This window comes from Bubalus bubalis, chromosome 9, assembly GCF_019923935.1.
Source record: "Bubalus bubalis isolate 160015118507 breed Murrah chromosome 9, NDDB_SH_1, whole genome shotgun sequence".
NCBI lineage: Eukaryota > Metazoa > Chordata > Mammalia > Artiodactyla > Bovidae > Bubalus > Bubalus bubalis.
The window spans coordinates 42,552,975-42,573,950 of NC_059165.1; the positions used below are offsets into that span (position 1 = coordinate 42,552,975).

The 20,976-nt window shown below is 42.5% G+C and overlaps 1 protein-coding gene across 1 annotated transcript; it reads left to right on the forward strand.

The window, feature by feature from the left end:
* The first annotated feature begins 258 nt into the window (after positions 1-258).
* Positions 259-17,107, forward strand: LOC123335269 (hepatitis A virus cellular receptor 1-like). Its single transcript, XM_045161882.1, has 6 exons — positions 259-618; positions 10,083-10,415; positions 13,003-13,671; positions 13,963-14,445; positions 15,486-15,581; positions 16,923-17,107. The coding sequence occupies exons 1-6, from the start codon at positions 576-578 to the stop codon at positions 17,105-17,107; spliced, it is 1,809 nt and encodes a 602-aa protein (XP_045017817.1). The 5' UTR covers positions 259-575.
* The last annotated feature ends 3,869 nt before the right edge of the window (positions 17,108-20,976 follow it).

Here is a 20,976-nt window from a genome sequence, read left to right on the forward strand (position 1 = left end):
CACAGAGCTATCTGAGAGGCAGTCTCCTGAGCCATAAGTGAAATCACAACTCTCAGTTCTTAGCTCAGTGGGCATTTGATAATTTGACTAAGGCTGGGAACTAGCCATTGTGACCACAAAAGAAGAAGTACCCTCTTCTCGCCAGAAAGCCAGGTGACTCATCTTCAAGGCTAAGGATAAGTGTACCTTTGCCATGGGAAATCTGGCCTTTGCTCTGGCTTTCCCTGCTAAGCCTTTCTCTCATTTCCTTCATGTTTGCTCTCTCATCTCCTCTGTCAGCACCTAGAGTCAGTTTGGACTCTAGGTGTAGGAAAGGAGCTGGGTAAGTAGGCACTGTTTCAGAGGACAGCTTTGCCTGTCTGTTGGAAGGGGCAGAGCTCTCAGTCACCTGGAGCAGACAGACAGCGGAAGCATTTGCAAGTGTGCTCCTGCTTCCTGCAGGCAGGCTTATGTGATTCACCCTGTAAGGGTGAAAGGAGAAGTTGCAATCTGAGAATTAAGACTTGTTCTGATACCATCTGATTGAAGGCCACACCAAGCAGTCTGCTTTCTCTTTCCTTCAGGCCAATAGCATCATGCACCCTTGGGTAGCCATCCTGGGCCTCCTACTCCTTCCAGGTAAGTGAATAGGTGGATTGTGCTTTGGAACCCCAAGGATGTAGGGGGTATGTAGGGGGTGTGTGGGCGTGGTAGAGGGGGACTTTGTCAAAGGTAATGGGATCAACTAGTGAGCAAAGAACCAAGCTGAAAACTTAAGCCAAAGGAATTGCTTAATTCTAAGAATTAAAAAATCTATGGGTAGGTGAATAAGGCATGCTGCAGTACAGTTCAGTTTATGCTGCCTTTTGTGTTTAAATTAAAAAAAAAATAGTAGGAATATGGATGTGTATGCACGAACTACTCAAGTGTATGTAAGAGAGTAACCGTGGACGAGGGTGGGAAGAAGAAATGGGGATGGGTGGGAAGGAGATGAATCCTTTATTGTACCATTTTGTACTTTTTGATTTTTTTAACCATGTGTAACTGTTTCTTTTAAGAAGAAAATATTTTAACTTCCCTGGTTTTCCAATGGTTAAAACTTTGTGTTTCCAATGCAGGAAGCATGAGTTCTATCCCTGGTTGGGGAACTAAGATCCCACATGCGGTGCCATGTGGCCAAAAATTTTTTTTAATCAATAAGCAAAAAATTTAATTTTTAATAGACAAAATTATTTAATTTATCTCATATTTTAACATTCTATGAGATAGGGGAAATTTTTAGGAATAGACATGATCCTAAATTAAAAAAAAAAACAAAACCCAAGAGTAGGGATATGAGGAAAAGTACAGTTTTAATTTATATTCTGTAACAAATTTCTATAATCAGCATAAATTACCTTTATAATTCAAAAATGATATTAAGCAAAATTAAATATAATCAGAATTTCGGTAATAAAAACTGGACTTATTTTATATAACAATGAGTGATTTATTCCCAGAGCATTTCCCAGATTTACAGCCAAGTTCTAACTATGACTGGTTGTTGAATCTCAGATTTCTTTTAAGGACCACTCAGACTTCATTTGGCAATACAGTTTTTTAAACCACTGCTGCAGGAGACAGTTTTCCTGCCTGTTTGTTTTTAAGAGGTAAAATTTAATATTTGATTGAATATTGTCCAATTTTTTGGTTTCACCTGGCTAACTGGACAGTGCTCCATTGCAGGACAGTCATCAACTCACAAGAAGGGATCCCTGCTTGAATGTTTTTTTAATCACTCCTAAATCCCATGATGGGGTTCCCAGATGGCTCAGTGGTAAAGAATCCACCTACCAATGCAGGAGACATGGGTTTGATCCCAGAGTCGGGACAATCCTCTGGAGAAGGAAATGGCAACCCACTCCAGTATTCTTGCTGGGAAATTCCATGAACAGAGGAATCTGAAGGGCTGCAGTCCATGGGGTGGCAAAGAGTCCAATACAACTAAGCAACTAAACAAAAACAACAAAGCCCATTATAAGCCTCAGTTCCTTCTGAGAGTATTATAAACCCTTTTTTCTAAAAACTGATTTCTAAAGACTTTACTAGGCTTCTGCCTTCTAGCCAATGATGCTGAAAGTAGGATATTAGCTGTTTTTTCTTTAACTTAGAGAAGATTTGTGAGGTGAAATTTTTTGTATAGCCATTTAAAAAATTGCAATAAAATTGAAAATCAAAATTTTAAATGCAACTCTCTTTTAAAATCAGATTTCAACTGAGACAGTGACTGAATCTAGGGGAGAGGAAAAGCCGCCTGTGTATATTAACATTTAGTAAGCAGATACCTGTCAAACACAGGATAAAATGCACACACATTGATGGATTACTGGAGTGTCATTTGTTTCAAACCTTTTGGAGAGGAATTTGAATCATATTCACCAAAAGACTGAACATATTTCTGCCCTTTATCCTTGTCACGCGAGTGTATGTTCCTCAGTTCTTTGTCTCGTCACAACAAAGATTTGGAGCAACGGACATTAAAGCCCTCAGCGCGTCACAGCTCTCAGGTCTTGGACAAACCATGCTACAGCTCTTAGGCAAATCAGTGTTACAGCTCTATTTTATTTAGAAGATAGCAGGAGAGAGAGAGAGTGAGAGAGAGAGAGAAAGAAAAGAGCGCACGCACGCGGGAGAGAGTCCTTGAGAAAGTGCTTTGGCTCCTCCTTTTATATGTTTTTCCTCCACCTGGGCCTGCCCTATGCAAATTGGGCTTAGCCAGGAGTGCTGTTTGTTCTGCCTGGAGTCTTAACTCTGGTCCTTGGACCTTCCTTTGACCTTCCTTGTCTTTTAGCCACCACCATTTTGGACTCCTTTTCCCTATTCTACCTACCTAACATTCCCCCCTCAAGAGATGGGCGGCCCAATTCTTTGGGAATAGGGGCATCGAGGTCTTTCTGGCTACTTCCTGCTGAACTGGGACAGCGAGGGGTATTGGGCCTCCCCCTCTTGCTAGTCTCAATCCTCAGAGTCCTTATAGTGGTGTCCAAGGGAGTTTGATATTTTCCGTGGTCAGCTGTAGTTTTATATTTTTGTTGAACTGTCACTGCATGTTGTAGCTGGTTGACCTGGGCAGAGACAAAACAGGTTAGCCAATTGACAGTACATGGAATAATCATAAGCATCATGAATATAGCATAACAAGGACTAGTAGGGACATTAGTCAATTTTAAATTCACATGGCCAGGATGGCTCGAGTCCCTCCTTGTTCAGGGATCAGAAGATATATCTCCTGTCTGTTTTGGAGTACAGTCTCTGTCAAGCTGTGTTGGCTCTTTAGAGTTATCCTGAGAAATTTTATCCCCAGAAACTAGATTTTGGGGGTGTTCATTAGAATGACACTCATTTGTAGTTTTGAATAGGTATCTGAGATCTCCCGGGGGCTCACAGGTGTATCTAGTGTCCTCTTCTGTTTTCTTCCACGGCTTGACTTGTGAGCAGTGAATCCAGGAGTCATGTCCTGGTACCTTGACTGCTGTGGGGGTAGAAAGTATTACAGGGTAGGGGCCCTTCCATGTGGGCTGGAGTTGAGCCTTTGGGGACCCATCTTTCCAGACTTTAATTAGGACTTGAGTCCCTGGAGCATATAGTGGTGACTCTTTAGAATCTTTTGGGTCCTGGTTCATACCCCACAAGCATATATCCTGTTGGAATTGCCCAGTGGCCATGGTATAAGACTGGAGGGTCTGAACCTCTGGATCTAGGAAGAGGTCATTGACATAAACAAAAGGTCTCCCATATAGCATCTCATAAGGACTAAGACCAACCTGTTCCTTAGGGGCAATGCGGGTGTGGAGGAGAGCTATTGGTAAAGCCTCCTTTCATCCCAGGGAGGTCTTCTGGGTTATCTTTTTTATCACTGATTTTAAGAATTGATTGGCTTTTTCTACTTTTCCTGAAGATTGAGGCCTCCAGGCACAATGGAGATAATAAGTAATGTCCAATGCTTTCGAGACCCCTTGGGTGACCTTATAAGTAAATGATGTCCCATTGTCACTTTGTAATGACCTGGGCAGACCAAATCTTGGAATGATTTCATGGATCAGTTTTTTTTACCACCTCCTCAGCCTTCTCAGTTCGAGTGGGAAAGCCTTCAATCCATCCTATGAATGTATCTATCATAACTAATAGGTATTCATACCCTTGAGAAACTGGCATCTGAGTGAAGTCCATCTGCCAGTCCTCTCCTGGGTAGGCCCCACGTTGCTGGACGGCTGGGCCAGGGTTTTCAAGCTCCTTGGGAGTTGTTTAATTGGCAAGTGGGACAAGAGGAGACCACCTGTCTTATAGTTGTTTGGAAGTCTGTTCCTCTGAAGGACCTTTCTAGTAATCTGTGGAGGACTTTTTCTCCTAAATGAGTAGTGGCATGTAAGGAGTTAACCAACTTCCATTGGAGGTTCCAGGCAGAAAAAGGAGTCCCTTCTTTTGGAACCACCCCATATGATCTTCTTGAAAGCCCTCGCTCTTAGCTTTAAGAGTCTCACCTTCAGTATATGAAGGAGTTTCTGGAAAATTAGTCTGTGGAACTAAGGTGGCAATCCCTATTAGGTCATGGTTCTGTAATGCTGCTCTCCTAGCTGCCTGATCAGCTGCTTGGTTCCCTCATGCCACTTCTGTGTTCCCTTTTTGGTGTCCTTTATAGTGGGAGACTGAAACCTCACTGGGCAGGTGGACTGCCTCCAAGAGTCGAAGAATCTGATCACCATATTTGATTGGGGGCCCTCGGGTGGTCAAGTGGCCCCTTTCTTTCCAAACAGCCGCATGTGCATGTAGCACCAGAAAGGCATACTTGGAGTCAGTGTAAATGGCTATTCTTTTTCCTTTTCCCAGCTCTAAAGCTTGAGTCAGGGCTATGAGCTCAGCTAATTGGGCTGAAGTACCAGGTGGCAGAGGCTTAGCCTCTATGGTCTCAAAATTGGAGACTACTGCATACCCGGCTCTTCTTTTTCCATCTAAGACAAAGCTGCTTCCAGCAGTGTACCAGATTTCCTCAGGATTGGTCAGAGGATCTTCTGACAATCCCTCTCGGGGTTTTGTCCAGTGGTCCAAGATTTCTAGACAAGAGTGAAAGGGGAGAGAGCCCTCGGGGGTAGGGAAGAGGGTGGCTGGGTTAAGAACCTCACAAGGGGATATAGTGAGGCCTGGATTTTCCATCAGCATTACTTGATATCTGAGGATTCTTTGGTCAGACATCCATAAATGGCCTCTCCCATTTAGGAGTTGTTTTACTTGGTGGCTGGTAAAAATAGTTTGCCCACAAAGGAGAGTTTTAAAGCATCTTCTATCATGATTGCAATAGCTGCAAGATTTCGAAGGCAGGGGGGCCAACCTCGGGTAGTTGGATCGAGCCTCTTGGATAAGTAAGCTACAGGCTGGGGCTCAGATTCCAACCTTTGAGTTAATACTCCCAAGGATATTCCCTCTCTTTCATGGACATAAAGTTGGAATGCTTTTTCTGGGTCTGACAACTTCAAGGCAGGTGCCTGAGTTAAGGCCTGTTTTAGTGTAGCCTCTGCCTTCTTTTGAGGAGTTCCCCACATCAGTGGGATTGAATCATCTCGTCCCTTTAAGCTTTTATATAAGGGCTGGGCAATTAGACCATAATTGGGTATCCAGATTCTACAATAACCAGTTAGCCCCAGGAAAGCTTGCAATTGTTTTCGAGTCATGGGGGAAGGCAACTGGAGGTTTCCTTGTACCCGATCAGAGGACAGCCTCCTGGACCCGTGTGTAATCTGAACTCCCATGTAAGTGACCTTTGTCTCGACCATCTGTGCCTTAGCACAGGAGACTTTATATCCCCTTTCTGCCAGTTTTAGAACCTGAATTGCATGTTGTTGGGCACTTTTCTCATCTGGAGAACAGATTAGTAGATCATCTACATATTGTAATATTTTCCCATTAGGTCCCAGGTCCAGATCTAGGAGATCCTGGCTAAGGGCCTGTCCAAAAAGGTGGGGGCTATCTCTGAACCCCTGAGGTAATACTTTCCAAGTCATCTGTTGGTGTTTTTCTCCTGGGGCCTCCCACTTAAAGGCAAAAAGATATTGAGATTCTTTAGCCAGTGGTATGCAAAAAATGCATCTTTGAGATCCAAGACTGTAAACCACTTGGCACTGGGTGGGATTTCTCCCAAGATTACATAGGGATTGGGTACTGTGGGATGGAGGGGGACTACAGCTTCATTTATGATCCAGAGATCTTGAACCAGTCTCCAGGTTCTGTCTTTTTTTCTTTACTGAGAGGATTGGAGTGTTACATGGCGAACTGGTGGGGACCAATAGCCCACAAGCAAGGAATTTATTTATTAAAGGCTGTAGTCCCTCCTGAGCCTCTCTTTTGAGAGGATATTGTTTCCAGTTAGGAAACCGAGTGGGATCTCGGAGGACAATGATGACCTGTTCAGCTTGGTGGGCTCGTCCAGGAATCCCCTGGTCCCACACCTGGGGGTTAATTTTGTCTTCCCATAGTTTTTGGTCCCTCTCTATTGAAGGTGTAATGGGTTCTTCAGTAGTAACCAGGAGCTGTAGAGCTCTAGGGGCTGAAAAACTTCCCATCACAAGGGTGGTCCCCAGTTTAGTGAGTATATCTCTTCCCAGTAAGGGAGTAGGACACTCAGGGACCACCAGAAGCTGGTGGGAAAATATTTGTCCATCCCAGCAACAAAGAAGTGCTAGGGTGAATCTTTTAGTAGTTGCTTTTCCTGTAGCACCCAAAATGGTACAGGTTTGGGAAGAGAAGGCTCTGGAGTAGAAGATCAAGACAGAGTAGGTAGCCCCTGTGTCAACCAAGAAATTTTCGGACCTACCTGCCACATCCAGTTGCACCCTGGGCTCCAGCCCCGTGATGGTTATCTGTGACAGGCAGGCTGGCTGGAGCGGGCCGCTTCAGTCCTCTTGAACCATCGTGAAGGTAGGCTTGGCGCTTGACCTTGAGGCTCTTGGGTCCCCAGGGCAGAGTGCTGCCCAATGTCACAGTTGATGGCATTTGTGGCAAGCCATTCTAGGAGACTTGTCACGGTTTGGACACTCTTTGGCCCAATGCCCCGCCTGTCTACAGATCAGGAATCTGTCTCGTGCCTTGTCCCTCAAGGACTCTGGGTTTGCCATAGGGCTTCTCTGGAGGGCGGCCAGCGTCTGGGCATGGCTTGTCTCTTTCTTTCTCTCCTTCTCCCGGGCCTTGGCCTCCTTCTTCTGTTCTCTGTTATAAAAGGTATTGGTGGCCGTCTGGACCATCTCATCTAAAGAGGCAGCAGGGTCCTGCTGTTGTAGCTGCTGTAACTTAATTCTGATATCTGATGCACATTGGGACAGGAATTTGTCCTTTAAAATCACCCGTCCCTCGTAAGAGTCTAAGTCCAGGTTGGTAAACTTTTGGAGTGCCTCTTTTAGCCTTTCCAGAAAGGTAATGGGGTTCTCATTGGCTCCTGAGCTATTGCTGAGACTGGGCACAGTCCCACAAGTAACAGGCTTCTTTATGTTTCCATGGGTGGACTTCCTTAGGGGTGAGTCTTTCTGAAGCTTTTCCTACCCAGAACTGTTGCAACCTGAGAGCCAGGCGTCCCCGGGTCAGGGTGCAGATCCCCAGGCAGGCTGAGGCGTGACAGCCTCCTAGAGATCAAATCCCCGGGCATGTCGAGGCGTGATGTCCTCCCAAGAATTGGGTCCCTGGGCAGGTCGAGGCGTGATGACCTCCTGGGACCCCTGGGCCTAGAGGATCCCCGAGCAGGTTGAGGCGTGACAACCTTTCAAAGACCGATCCCTAGGCAGATCAAGGCGTGATGACCTCCTGGGACCCTCTGGACCGGAGTTTGGGCATCCCCAAGATCTCCAGTGTGACCAGAGCTGGGTAGAATTAAGGGGTTTGTAACTCATTGCTAGTTTGCTCACCGTGGACAGGAATAGATATGTAAGCTCATCCTACCTAGTACTGTTGCAACCTGAGAGCCAGGCACCCCGGGTCAGGGTGCAGATCCCCAGGCAGGCTGAGGCGTGACAGCCTCCTAGAGATTGAATTCCTGGGCAGATCGAGGCATGACGGCCTCCCAAGAATTGGGTCCCTGGGCAGGTCGAGGTGTGACGACCTCCTGAGACCCCTGGGACTAGAGGATCCCCGAACAGGTTGAGGCGTGACAACCTTTTGAAGACCAATCCCTAGGCAGGTCAAGGCATGATGACCTCCTGGGATCCCCCAGACTGGAGTTTTGGCTTCCCCAAGATCTCCAGTGTGGCCAGTATTGGGTAGGATTAGGGGTTGAATATTATAGAGTATTTCCCTCCCAAGGCCAGCTATTTTCTGGTTGTCTCTCCAGAAGATTGTAGAGGCAACCTTGTGGGTCTGGATGGGGCTCAGGAAAAGAGCATGAAACAGGAGGGAAGGGGGGCAGAGCACAACCTTTGAAAGAATGACATAACACAAGGGTATAATGTAAAGTAATTAAAATCAATTGGGTCCAAGATGACAAGTCAAATTCAAGTAAACCTTAATCCCCAATCTATAAGCCAACAGACACACCCAGAGGTGGCAGGACAGCTCCAAGGCACAAGGTCACGTCACGAGGGAGGAGAAAGTGGTTCCCCAATGGCTGGGATGATTCTCTCACTTATTAGCATATGAATTCCATCCCTTCACAAAACCTAGCCAGGCCTAATTCCATGGCCCCAGCCCTTGCCCTCCGCAATGGTTCACACCCTGAAGAGTGGCTTCTCTCTGGATCCTAACAAATCCACCTCTTATCGCTTTGTCTCTCAATGAATTTTTGCAATGAGACATCAGAGCCTGAGTTTCATTAGTTTTGGCCGGGCTTGAGTCCTGGGAGAGAGCTGAAGGACAGGAGGAAAAAGCAATGGGAAAAACGTGCCAAGGAATCCCCTTCATAGCCCATCGGAAGATTTGCTAAATATCTTACCAGTGCTCACAGTTTCATTGGTCTGATCCTTGGCACAGAAAGATAAAGGACAGATGAACCCCCACCGGCTTGTGTAACAGCTACTGGGGCTCAGCAGATAGCGCTTTTGGGACATGCTGAGGAGTAGCTTCTCAAGAGTCCCTCAATTGTGTCCCCTGCCACCCACCTATTCACGGGAGGTTCGAGGAAACAAGAAACGAGAGATTGTAAAGGTCCCTCCAGCCATAGGAGCGAGGACCTCTTACCTTAACCGGAGGTCTTCTGGAATCTGAGACTGGGCTGCGTGAGCTTGCTGCTGAGTTCGTTTTATGCTGTCCTGGTTTCCAGCACGATGGGCCTTCCCCTGCGCTGGGTTTCTTCGCCTTCCGCTTCTAGCTTGGGAGCTTTGCTGAGTTGGGCTCCTGCTGTGCTTGGCCTCTTCCATGCAAAGGTTGTTTCAGCCAGGTTAAATCCGAGTCATGGCACCATAGATGTCACGTGAGTGTATGTTCCTCGGTTCTTTGTCTCGTCACAACAAAGATTTGGAGCAATGGACATTAAAACCCTTGGCACATCACAGCTCTTGGGTCTTGGACAAACCGTGCTACAGCTCTTAGGCAAATCAGTGTTACAGCTCTATTTTATTTAGAAGACAGCAGGAGAGTGAGAGAGAGAAAGAGAAAGAAAACAGTGCACACATGCGGGAGAGAGAGTCCGTGAGAAAGCGCTTTGGCTCTTCCTTTTATGTTTTTTCCTCTCCCTGAGCCTGCCCTATGCAAATTGGGCTTAGCCAGGAGTGCTGTTTGTTTTGCCTGAAGTCTTCACTCTGGTCCTCGGAACTTCCTTTGACCTTCCTTGTCTTTTAGCCACCGCCATTTTGGACTCCATTTCCCTATCCTACCTACCTAACATCCTGATACTTTCTCTCATAAATCTGTCCTATTAGAAAGTAATCCTGAATACAGAAAGATGTTTATATGATGTTTCATCCTCAAATATATCTGGTTAATAATAATGCTGCTAAAGAATATGTTTACAAGAAAAATGCATATGTTAAATTTACAAACTCAAGATATAGTTAGATAATTTCAAACAGCATAAACTATATAAAGAACAAAATTAAAATAAAATTAAAGTTAAAATTTTGAGACCTCATGCTCTGGTTTCTCTTTATTTACAGATGGTGTAACCTCTTACAATCAAGTGACTAGAGTGGTGGGTCAGAGTGTCACTCTACCCTGCTACTATAATGGAGAAGTCACAAGCATGTGTTGGGGCCGAGGGGCATGTCCATGGTTTGATTGCGGAACTAACATCATCCGGACTGATGGATACAGAGTCACCTATCGGAGGGATGGACGTTATCAGCTAAATGGCAATATTCGTGGAAGGGATGTGTCTTTGACCATAAACAATGCTGCCGTGTCTGACAGTGGCTTGTATTGTTGCCGAATTGAGGTGAGAGGGTGGTTCAATGACATAAAAACCACCCTAGAGTTGAGGATCAATCCAGGTGAGCTTATCTTCCTACTTCTTTGATCACTTCCTGTGGGTTCCCAGAGATAAGAGTTTTCTATTTGATATTAACTTTCTTTTCCTTTAGTAGGGAAAGAAAAGTTTCCTATGATCTTGTTTTCTAATAACTCTTCAATTGAATATCTTTTATTTGTGTAGCTGCTGCTGCTGCTGCTCTAAGTCGCTTCAGTCGTGTCCGACTCTGTGCGACCCCATGCACTGTAGCCCACCAGGTTCCTCTGTCCATGGGATTTTCCAGGCAAGAGTACTGGAGTGGGATGCCATTGCCTTCTCCATGTTTTTGTGTAGAGTGAAGTGTTAAGACTAACCTTGATTCAAGACCATAGGCTAGAGGATCTTCCCAGTCAGCAAACTGTCTCCTGAAGCAGTGCTTCAGGAACACTAGTTGGTTCATGAAAAAGTATGCACTGTTCCACACTGAAATATAATGAGTATTTTTATGGAGCTGAATTTCTTCTTCTTGAAAATCTTACCTTTTCTCTGAGGTCATTTCTTTGGAGAATTTTCAAATGTTCTTTCTTAACATTTTAAGACTCATAGAGAGATTCACACATATAAAACAGGTAATATAATGTCCTGTCAAATAGATGTATTATTTGGTTTTGACAATTGTCAACTCAATTTTGTTGCATATACATTGAAAGAGTCTATGTAGTTTCATCCCCTTCCTCTACCCTTGGATTTTTTGAAGCACAATTCACACCATATCATGGCTCAGCTGGTAAAGAATCAGTCTGCAATGTGGGAGACCTGGGTTCGATCCCTGAGCTGGGAAGATCCCCTAGAGAAGGGAATGGCTACCCAGTCCAGTATTATGGCCAGGAGAATCCCATGAACTCTATAGTCCATGGAGTCACAAAGAGTTGCACACAACTTAGTGACTTTCACTTTCACTCACATCATATCACTAAATTGCTTGTTTAAAAATTAAAATTGCCCTATTGCAATATGAGAACATTTTCATCTCAATAACTGTTCACTTTTGGCTTTTAAGAATTTTGTGAAATCCAAAATTCTGGGAAGTTTATGTGTTTCTATCTTGATGTAGACATTTTAATTTTTCTTACCACTTGGTGAAAGGAGCAGGTTCTAAAGGATTTTTTGGTTTCTAATGCTCTTTCATAGTAAGTACTCTCCCACTAAAGTTTCTAATGAAAACAGAACCCAAATCAGAGCCCATATAAGTCTGTTTTTTAGTTTAAATGAACTTGATATTTTAATTTCATAATTTTTCCTAACTTCATCAAGGACACTTAGCTTATTTGATGAAGGCAAGTAAAATCAGGTCAATTGTGATGCAGAAAATAGCTGACTCCGTGAAAACATCTAGGAGGCAATTTAAAAAAGCCAAAAGATGCTGGTGCTATATACATGTGGCAGGAGGCTGTGTGTGGGGAAGAGATTATTTTTGGAGTTGTGAAATTATATGATTGGTCTGGAGGAAGAAATAAATTAATAGGGGACATTTATAGTGCTTATAAATTCTTTAATAGATGAGTATTTGCAAAGTCACTGCTCTGTCCAGTGGGAAACGGGTTCATAACTGAGCCAAAGTGACTCTCTGCCTCCAACCCAATACTTTACTTGAGCTTTCTTAAACTTTTCAGAGAATGAGCTTACTTTCAACCTCTCATAGGGCTCTTTCTCAGCAGTTTTTCCTAGCCTTAGTGTCCTAGCTTCTTCCTTAGGAAGTATTTACTCCTGAGCAAGACACATTAGTGAAACAAGCTGATTAAATTTCTTCCTTGTTATACTCCTTTGATCAGATGTTTTTCTTGCTTCCTCTTTTTCCTAGGTTTCGTTTCAAACTGCAGGGAGGGGATTGAGACAGCACTGTTCTTCAAAATCTGTAACTACACTATTAGACCCAGGTTGGCAAACTGTAGCCATAGGACCAGATCAGATTATAAAATAAGCTCACCAACGGTTTTTTTTTTTTAATGAATAAATGTTTATTAGAACACAGCCCCATCCATTCATGTATATACTATCTATGACTGTTTTCAGGGCTTCCCAGGTGGCATATGGCATCTGTGTTATCCAGCGTATGTTAATGATGTGAATTAATCCACATTTAGGATGCAGATATGTTGGGAGGGTACCCTTAGAACTGACAGAAGCAAATGCTATTTATTTGGTCAATAGTCTGGTTCTTGGGAACTACTATTTGGGTTCTAGTCATGTACTGCTGAGAGGACAAAGACAGCTTCAGGCTCTAGACACTTTCCCCTCCTTCACAGATGCTTATGAAGATATGTAAATCTGATATGTATGACTAGTCTGTACAAAGTGCTTCAACACAAATCCCATGTGTCATTTTTTAATAGCAACACCTCCCAAAATATCATCCTTTAAATGCCACTGTTGCCTTGTTGTGACCATGTCTTCACTCCCTCCTCAGTCACAGATTCTAGTTGACCCATGACAAGAACTTGGAGTTCATGGGAGATAAGTGCTGAGTTCTGCCTGGGGACAGTGTGCTTGGTTGTGTTGGTGCACAGGCCCAGCACGAGTCTCTTGTTTCCTGCTGCTTGATGAATCCCTGCTTTCATGTTGATTTCTAGCTCCACCTACAACGACAACGACCACCACCACTACAACAACAACTACCAGCACTACTCCTACAACCACTACCACTACTCCAAGTAAAACTACCACTACAAGAAGGACAACTACCACCACTACTCCAAGAAGAACCAATAGAAGAAAGAGAGCTGCTAACACTACTCAAAGAAGAAGCAATAGAAGAAAGACAACTCCCACCACTACTCTAAGAAGAAGCAATAGAAGAAAGACAACTGCCACCACTACTCTAAGAAGAAGCAATAGAAGAAAGACAACTGCCACCACTACTCTAAGAAGAAGCAATAGAAGAAAGACAACTCCCACCACTACTCCAAGAAGAAGCGATAGAAGAAAGACAACTGCCACCACTACTCCAAGAACCACTACCACCACCACCACTACTCCAAGAACAACCACCACTACTAGAAAGACAACCATTACTACTACTCCAACAACGACTACCACTATTCCAACAACCACCACTACTACCCCCAAAACAACAACAACCGAGACTCCAACAACCACCACCACCACCTCCACTACTCCAAGAACAACCACCACTACTAGAAAGACAACCAATACTACTACTCCAAGAACCACAACCACCACCAGCACTACTCCAAGAACAACCACCACTACAAGAAAGACAACCATTACTACTACTCCAAGAACCACAACCACCACCAGCACTACTCCAAGAACAACCATCACTACGAGAAAGACAACCATTACTACTACTCCAAGAACCACTACCACCACCAGCACTACTCCAAGAACAACCACCACTACAAGAAAGACAACCATTACTACTACTCCAACAATGACTACCACTATTCCAACAACCAGCACTACTACCCCCAAAACAACAACAACCATGACTCCAACAACCACCACCACCATCTCCACTACTCCAAGAACAACCACCACTAAAAGAAAGGCAACTGTTACTACTAATCCAGGAACGACTACCACTACTCCAACAACCACCACTACTACTCCCAAAACAATAACCACGATGACTCCAACAACCACCACGACTCCAACAACCACCACCACCACCTCCACTACTCCAAGAACAACCACCACTACAAGAAAGACAACCATTACTACTACTCCAAGAACCACTACCACCACCAACACTACTCCAAGAACAACCGCCACTACGAGAAAGACAACCATTACTACTACTCCAACAATGACTACCACTATTCCAACAACCAGCACTACTACCCCCAAAACAACACCCACCACAACTCCAACAACCACCACCACCACTACTCCAACCACAATGGTCACCACTGCTCCAACAACCACCACCACTGCTGTGCCAACAACAATCAACACCACTACTCCAACCATGACAGTCACCACTGCTCCAGTGACAGTGAGGTCCTCTACTTCTGCTCCTCCAATGCCAGCACCCACAAAGGACCTCCAGCCAGGTAAGCAAAAGTACTTTTAAGTGCAGAAGTTTAAAGTAAGGATACACAGCATCCAGGGCACTGTGTTAAGGCATATGGACAATCTAGGGTAGGGATTCTTAACAGGTTTCCAAACCTGGCTTCACAGAATCTGTGAACCACTTGAACCCTGTTATATTCATCTTTTGTATCTTTACATTTTCAGAGTGAGAGGGACTTATAGTTTTTATTAGATTCTTAAAGGAATCATTAATAGCAAAAAAAAAAAAAAAAAAAAAAAGCCAGACCACTGGTCATGGACATCTAAGAAGGATGATGCATTTGGCCCTGTTTAGCATAGAATTATGAGGAAAAAATAAGAGTGCCAGAACAGGGCCAAGTGAATGAGATTCTGTCTTACAAGGAGCTCTGAATAGAGATCACTTAATCCATTTTGAAGCCTAACCCAATACTTGAGGATACGATTTTGATGAAGTTGATGCTTACTCTGTTTCCTGTGTCAGGAAACATCCTAACTGCTTTATAAGTATTAAGCCCCTTAATTTTTATGACAACCCCAGGACTGATGCTAAAGCTGGAGCTCCAATGCTTCAGCCACCTTATGCAAACAGCTGACTCATTGGAAAAGACCCTGCTGCTGGGAAAGATTGAAGGCAAAAGGAGAAGAGGGTGGCAGCGAATGAGATGGGTAGACAGTATTGCTGACTCAATGGACATGAGTTTGAGCAAACTCCAGGAGACAGAGAAGGACAAGAAGCATGGCATGCTGCCGTCATGGGGTTGCAAAGAGTCAGACATGACTTAGCAACTGAACAACAAAAGAAGTATAAAAAGTGAAATAATTCTGTTGTTAAGCTCTGAGATCATTATCTAGATCAGATTTATTCATGATAATGAAATGCCTTCATAGCAGGGTAATACCTCAAGGACATCTATTAATATATTTCTGAGAAAGAGTCAAAGGGTAATTTCTGATTTAGTTTTGTTTGTTCTTTCTGCTAGGGGTGTAAATTTTCCTCCACTAATTGAACACTATTTTTCCATTCTTGTCATTCCTATAGCTTCTTTATCTTCTCCAACTCAGACAGCAGAAAGCCAGCCTACTACCCTGTATGAAACAAACATAACCAGCTCACCATGGCACTCTTGTTCAACAGGTAACTTCAGTTTCTTTCCTGAACACTTGGGAGCATTCAAATTTTGATAATATTAGCACATTTTTCAGAGCACGCATTCTGAAATAAGACAAGCGTGACTTGAATGCCAACAATGGCTATTCCACTCAGCTATGCAGTTTGGACAAATGTCTTATTACTCTCTTTGAATCTGTTTTTATCCTTTGGAAAATGGAGGAAATATTACTTATTCTTACAAGCGTTCTTTGAGATAAAGATCTGGAGACACAGTTACAAGGTAAGTGATAGAGTGGCAACTATGACTGTTACTTAGAATGTCCAGAAATACATACATTTGAGTGACACAGGCAGGTAGTATGATTTGGGACCATCCACATACATATCCACATTTTTCTAAATAAAATGAATCAGCTTTGTTTTTAAACTTATTTCTAGGCATACTTCCCTGGACAGAGCCTTAAAACAATTAAATCCAAACTGGTCCAGATGGAACTGGTCACCTGTTTATGCTTCCTCTAAGCCCCAGACACTACACAGAGCCAGGAGGCTCCCCTGCTGCCTTGTCGAGCTTTCATTTCACATGGACACTTTGAGTTGGATTGAGGACATGGACACCAGAGCCAAAGAGGCAGGTCCCACTAGGATTGTGCTATTCCACTCCCAAAGACTCCAGTTCTCCCTAGTTTGGGAAAGTCCATATTCTTTTGAGATGTAAGATTAGTTTGTTTTTCTTATAATGGAGAAATATGATATTGAATTGTCATCTTTCCCAACTAACTCTGTTACCCATGGTGGTAAATTTGGAGAGTGCCATATGTGAACCCCTTTGTAATGCAGAACTGGCTTATTTGTCCATGTGCCTGTGAAGCATCCAACAAGGTCAGATTTTGTAAGATTTTGTAAGACTTGTGCGTATAATTCATCATGCTCAGGAGTTGCTAATCTGTAGCAGACACCCATGGAGAAGGCAATGGCGACCCACTCCAGTACTCTTGCCTGGAAAATCCCACAGGTGGAGGAGCCTGGTAGGCTGCAGTCCATGGGATTGCTAAGAGTCGGACACGACTGAAGTGACTTAGCAGCAGCAACAGACACCCAGGGTGGCCTACTTCGCCAATCATTCAAGGAAGCTCTTAATTGAAAATGGACATGCAGCGGGACTCAGAGAGGGACCAATTTACTTGAAATTAGCTAATAGTGACATTTGGTTTTGAAAGTGGAATCCTTGGTGTGAAGTGTTTCTTGGCACAGAAACAAAGAGAAAGCAGATAAAAATACAGGTAAGAGCAGTTGGGGCAACTGCACCCCACACATTTAGGCTAAGAGGAAGAACAAAGTAGAAAATGGGAAATTGTTCTCTAGAATATGTCACTGAAACCTGGTCAAGTAGACTTGGCAGCATGGAACAGACATTGCAGCAGCTGTATCCCCACAACTTCTGTGACTGCTGCCGTCTTGGCAGCATCTCTGAGGCCCTTCAGCCAAATCCTCACAGTGCCCGAGTCACACTTCAGCGGGTTAAAGCCTCACAAAGCAAAGAATGTTAGTCCAGGAGGAATTTTGGTTTTCATAGGGCCTGCACCTACCTTTTCAGATGCATGTGCCAGCAAATTGTTGTGCATTATCTCATTTAATTCTTTCAAGGCAGGTTTATTTCTTGCCATTGCCAGACTGAGGAGGACATTTAGTTCTACTTTGGAGACAAACAGCTTCCAATTCAACTCCCCACCAAAGGCAGTTTCAAGCTGCTCGTCCATGGGCAAGTTGTTTCATTCCTCTCTACATGTTTGTAAGGAATGAAGGACATGATATTTGGAAAATCCATTGCACGGTGTCCCTTCCCCTTTCCTCCTATTGTTATATAGCAACATAATTGTGATACCTGATACTTGTTTAGTATGGTGTTAAGCACCTTACATGCATCATCTAATGTGATAACTTTATGAGACAGGTGCTATCAAGAGCTTGTAGTTCAAGGTTACCCGAGCTAGAAATATAAATACATACATTTACATTCATATATATGTAATGTGTATGTAAAGGATATTGATCGAGATCACATTGGTAAGTGACATGTCAGCACTGAAGTCAAGTTTCATCTGACTCAAGACCTTTTTATTTTTTTAAAAACATCACTCATTCTATAGCTTAAGGATTTAAGGTTATAACATAAGTCATATTCAGAGACTAGACTGTAGACACTGTCTTTGTCTCTTGAAGAAGTAGCGTCAGAATGTTTAAATTGTAGATACAGTTATGTAAACTGTTAAAATTTAGGGGGATATGGTTCATTCATTTTCACTACCATTAGAACATGATGGTTTTATAGCTCTGTCAGTAGTACGGGAATCTCTGAGACCTGCAGAATTTACATTGGATGGGAACATAGTGTGTGCGGTGGTTATAAGCTGAGGCTGTTGTCCTTTAGTAGAGTTGGAAACTTCAACCATTTCAGCACCTCATCTAAAATTTCGGATTAAGAAAATTGATATAAGGATGTAAAGTGCTTGTGTGTAATAGATACTCAGTAAAGAGAGAATCCTGTATTTGACCTATAGTCGCTTAGAAGGGCCAATAGTATATGTTCTGTGGGACAAAAGAGATATTTCAAAACAGTATTAAAATTTGGGCATTCAAAACTTTAAGGCATAGTATCCTTTTATATTGGGAGTTTTGGTAGTATAAGGTATACTGGTTTGGGAGTGACGTAATATATTTTCTAAAGCACATTTGGATCAGTGTCTAGGCACACTGGCATATAATGTAGGAGTTGGATGCCACCTGTTTGAGGTATCTTAGTGCATTTCACTCACATTTTGAATGTAAAACCAATGTAATGTTCATTTTGAACAGAGTGGTTCTGCTCTTTGGATGTGTAATGACCTCTGAGCACTCACTGAAAGTTTCTGAGCTGCCATGAAAATATTGATTATTTATCTGTAAGTGGTAATTTTTAATCTAGTTCTGAAAATGGACCACTCTGACTTGTCTAAAGTTGTCAGTAAATTTTCTTTGAGCATGCATTTTTTTTTTTTTTTCCCAATAGGGAGGGAAAAAAAAAAGTGTTCATTTTTAAAGGGTCCATGACAAAATGGTTTAAAAGCACAACCTTACTACTTAAATTAATAAATGTTAGTAACTTGGTATTATTCTTGGGATGCCTACAGCATTAGGCCATATGATTATTCAACTTTCCCTTCATTACCAGAAGGCAGTGTGAATATATTTGGTGTTTGCAGGAAAGTTGAATATCTTTTTGTAATTGTTATTAATTTTCTTTCTTGTTGAGCAGATGCAAATGGCACTATGACACAGTCTCCAGATCCCCATTGGCATAACAATCAAACTGTAAGCATATTCCTTCCTATTTTATTAGCCTGATTCACTTATATGTCTCTTCTGGAATCAAGTTACATTTAGAGATTATTATTGTCAGACTAGTCCACAGATTGATTCTTTCTAATTTTAAAAAAATAAAGGAAGAAAGAATTTGACTCTTAAGGAGGGATAGTTTAATTAATTTTAAAAGTGTATATAAATTCACTAACTTGTTAGATAGCTGAAAAGTTATATTTTACTTTGCTGCTGCTGCTAAGTCACTTCAGTCATGTCTGACTCTGTGCGACCCCACAGTCGGCAGCCTGCCAGGCTCCCCTGTCCCTGGGGGATTCTCCAGGCAAGAACACTGGAGTGGGTTGCCATTTCCTTCTCCAATGCATCTAAGTGAAAACTGAAAGTGAAGTCGCTCAGTCGTGTACAACTCTTCGCGACCCCATGGACTGCAGCCTACCAGGCTCCTCAGTCCATGGGATTTTCCAGGCAAGAGTACTGCAGTGGGGTGCCATTGCCTTCTCCAAGACACACATATACACCCAGGACAGAATTTCTACTGACCAGAAAATAAGAAAAAAAGAGTAAATTAATTCAGGCATAGTGACTTAACATTACATACCAAGAAAGACTTAGATCATTGTTAGAGAAATAACATGAATTGAAGTAGTGGAATGGGGGCCATCCCCACCAAAAATATTATGTCAGTGAAAGTGTGATTCCTTAAACATAGGCCACCTAATATCCTTTTCCAATCCAATTTTCGTCCTATAGAGAAATTTTGAGGCCACTGCTTAGTCTTTCCATATATAATCCTCCCCATATGATGACATATTAAGGTCCTAAAGTCTTGAAACTCTTTGCTTCTATAATTTGTTCTTGCACTTTTCCCACAATCAGCTTGGGAAAAACCCAAGGGACTATAGTCTTATGATGTTCATCAAAGCCTCATCTTTGTGTGTAAGTTAGAAGAATTTATCCATGAGATTTTTCACTTTTTGCTCCCTTGGGTGAAACAACTTTCCTTTCACTATGTGCAAATAACTCTTAGAAGAAAAAAACATGAACAGATTCAGGTATGAGAATAATCTTAATTGCAAGTGGTGAGAAATTGCAGCATGGACATTATAAGAGAAATTCAAGTTCAAGCAAAGTGGGGTTCATGTGACCTCAAATGGCCTTATGTTGCATAACTTAGTGACAATGAGAACACTACCACGTAGGAATGATATGAAAGATTTTAATCACTCTGATGATATGGGTACTGATTGATCTGCTGGATATGGGCTGAATTTGTTGTGCTTGTTAAATAGCAGAACTGCTACCATGTAAATGTCATGTCAGTCAGACTTATGCTAGTTTAAAAAAAAAGAAACAAACACTTTGAATGAGAAGATTGTTTTTGACCTCAGTTACCTGCAGGACAGGTATATTCAGTAGCACTTAATCTCTTCTATATAATGTAAGCAATACAGAAGCAAGTTCACAATAGATGGTAGCACAATTGTGGGCTTTTTGTGTCTTGACCGTGAAGGTATCAAGTGTCTCCCAAGTATCTTAAAACCAAGCAGCATATATTTCTACCCAGTAGGTCAACTTCTTGAGCTGCATCTTAAGAGGAGAATGAACATATACATAAAGATGTATAAAACAGATATACATTGCTGCTGTTTATAATTATGAAAATGTTATAAACAACCTAAATGTTCAATAATAAGAGATTAATAACTTATCAATTAAGCATGCCCATTTATTGCCACTAAAAATGTTGTCACTGCAGTGTACTTACTGCCATGAGAAGAAAGTGTCAATTGTTAAATGAAAAAACTAACTTTTCAGATAGCATTGGGACCTCCCTGACAGTCCAATGATTAAGGCTTCATGCCTCCAATGAAGTAAGTAGAGGATGGATGGCTGATTAGGGAACTAAGATCCCACATGCCATGTAGCATTGCCAAAACTGAAAAAAATATATATATATATATATTATATAATAGGTTATAGATACAAGATAAAATGATGTATATACTGTAGTATACATTGGATATGGTAACTGTGTCTGTTAAGAAAACTACTAAAAAGATAA

Coding starts and splice junctions, on each gene's coding strand:
- LOC123335269 (XM_045161882.1), top strand. CDS start 576: ATGCACCCTTGGGTAGCCATCCTGGGCCTCCTACTCCTTCCAG. Junction 10,416..13,002: donor AGAGTTGAGGATCAATCCAG/GTGAGCTTATCT, acceptor GTTGATTTCTAG/CTCCACCTACAACGACAACG. Junction 13,672..13,962: donor AACCATTACTACTACTCCAA/GAACCACAACCA, acceptor CTACTAATCCAG/GAACGACTACCACTACTCCA.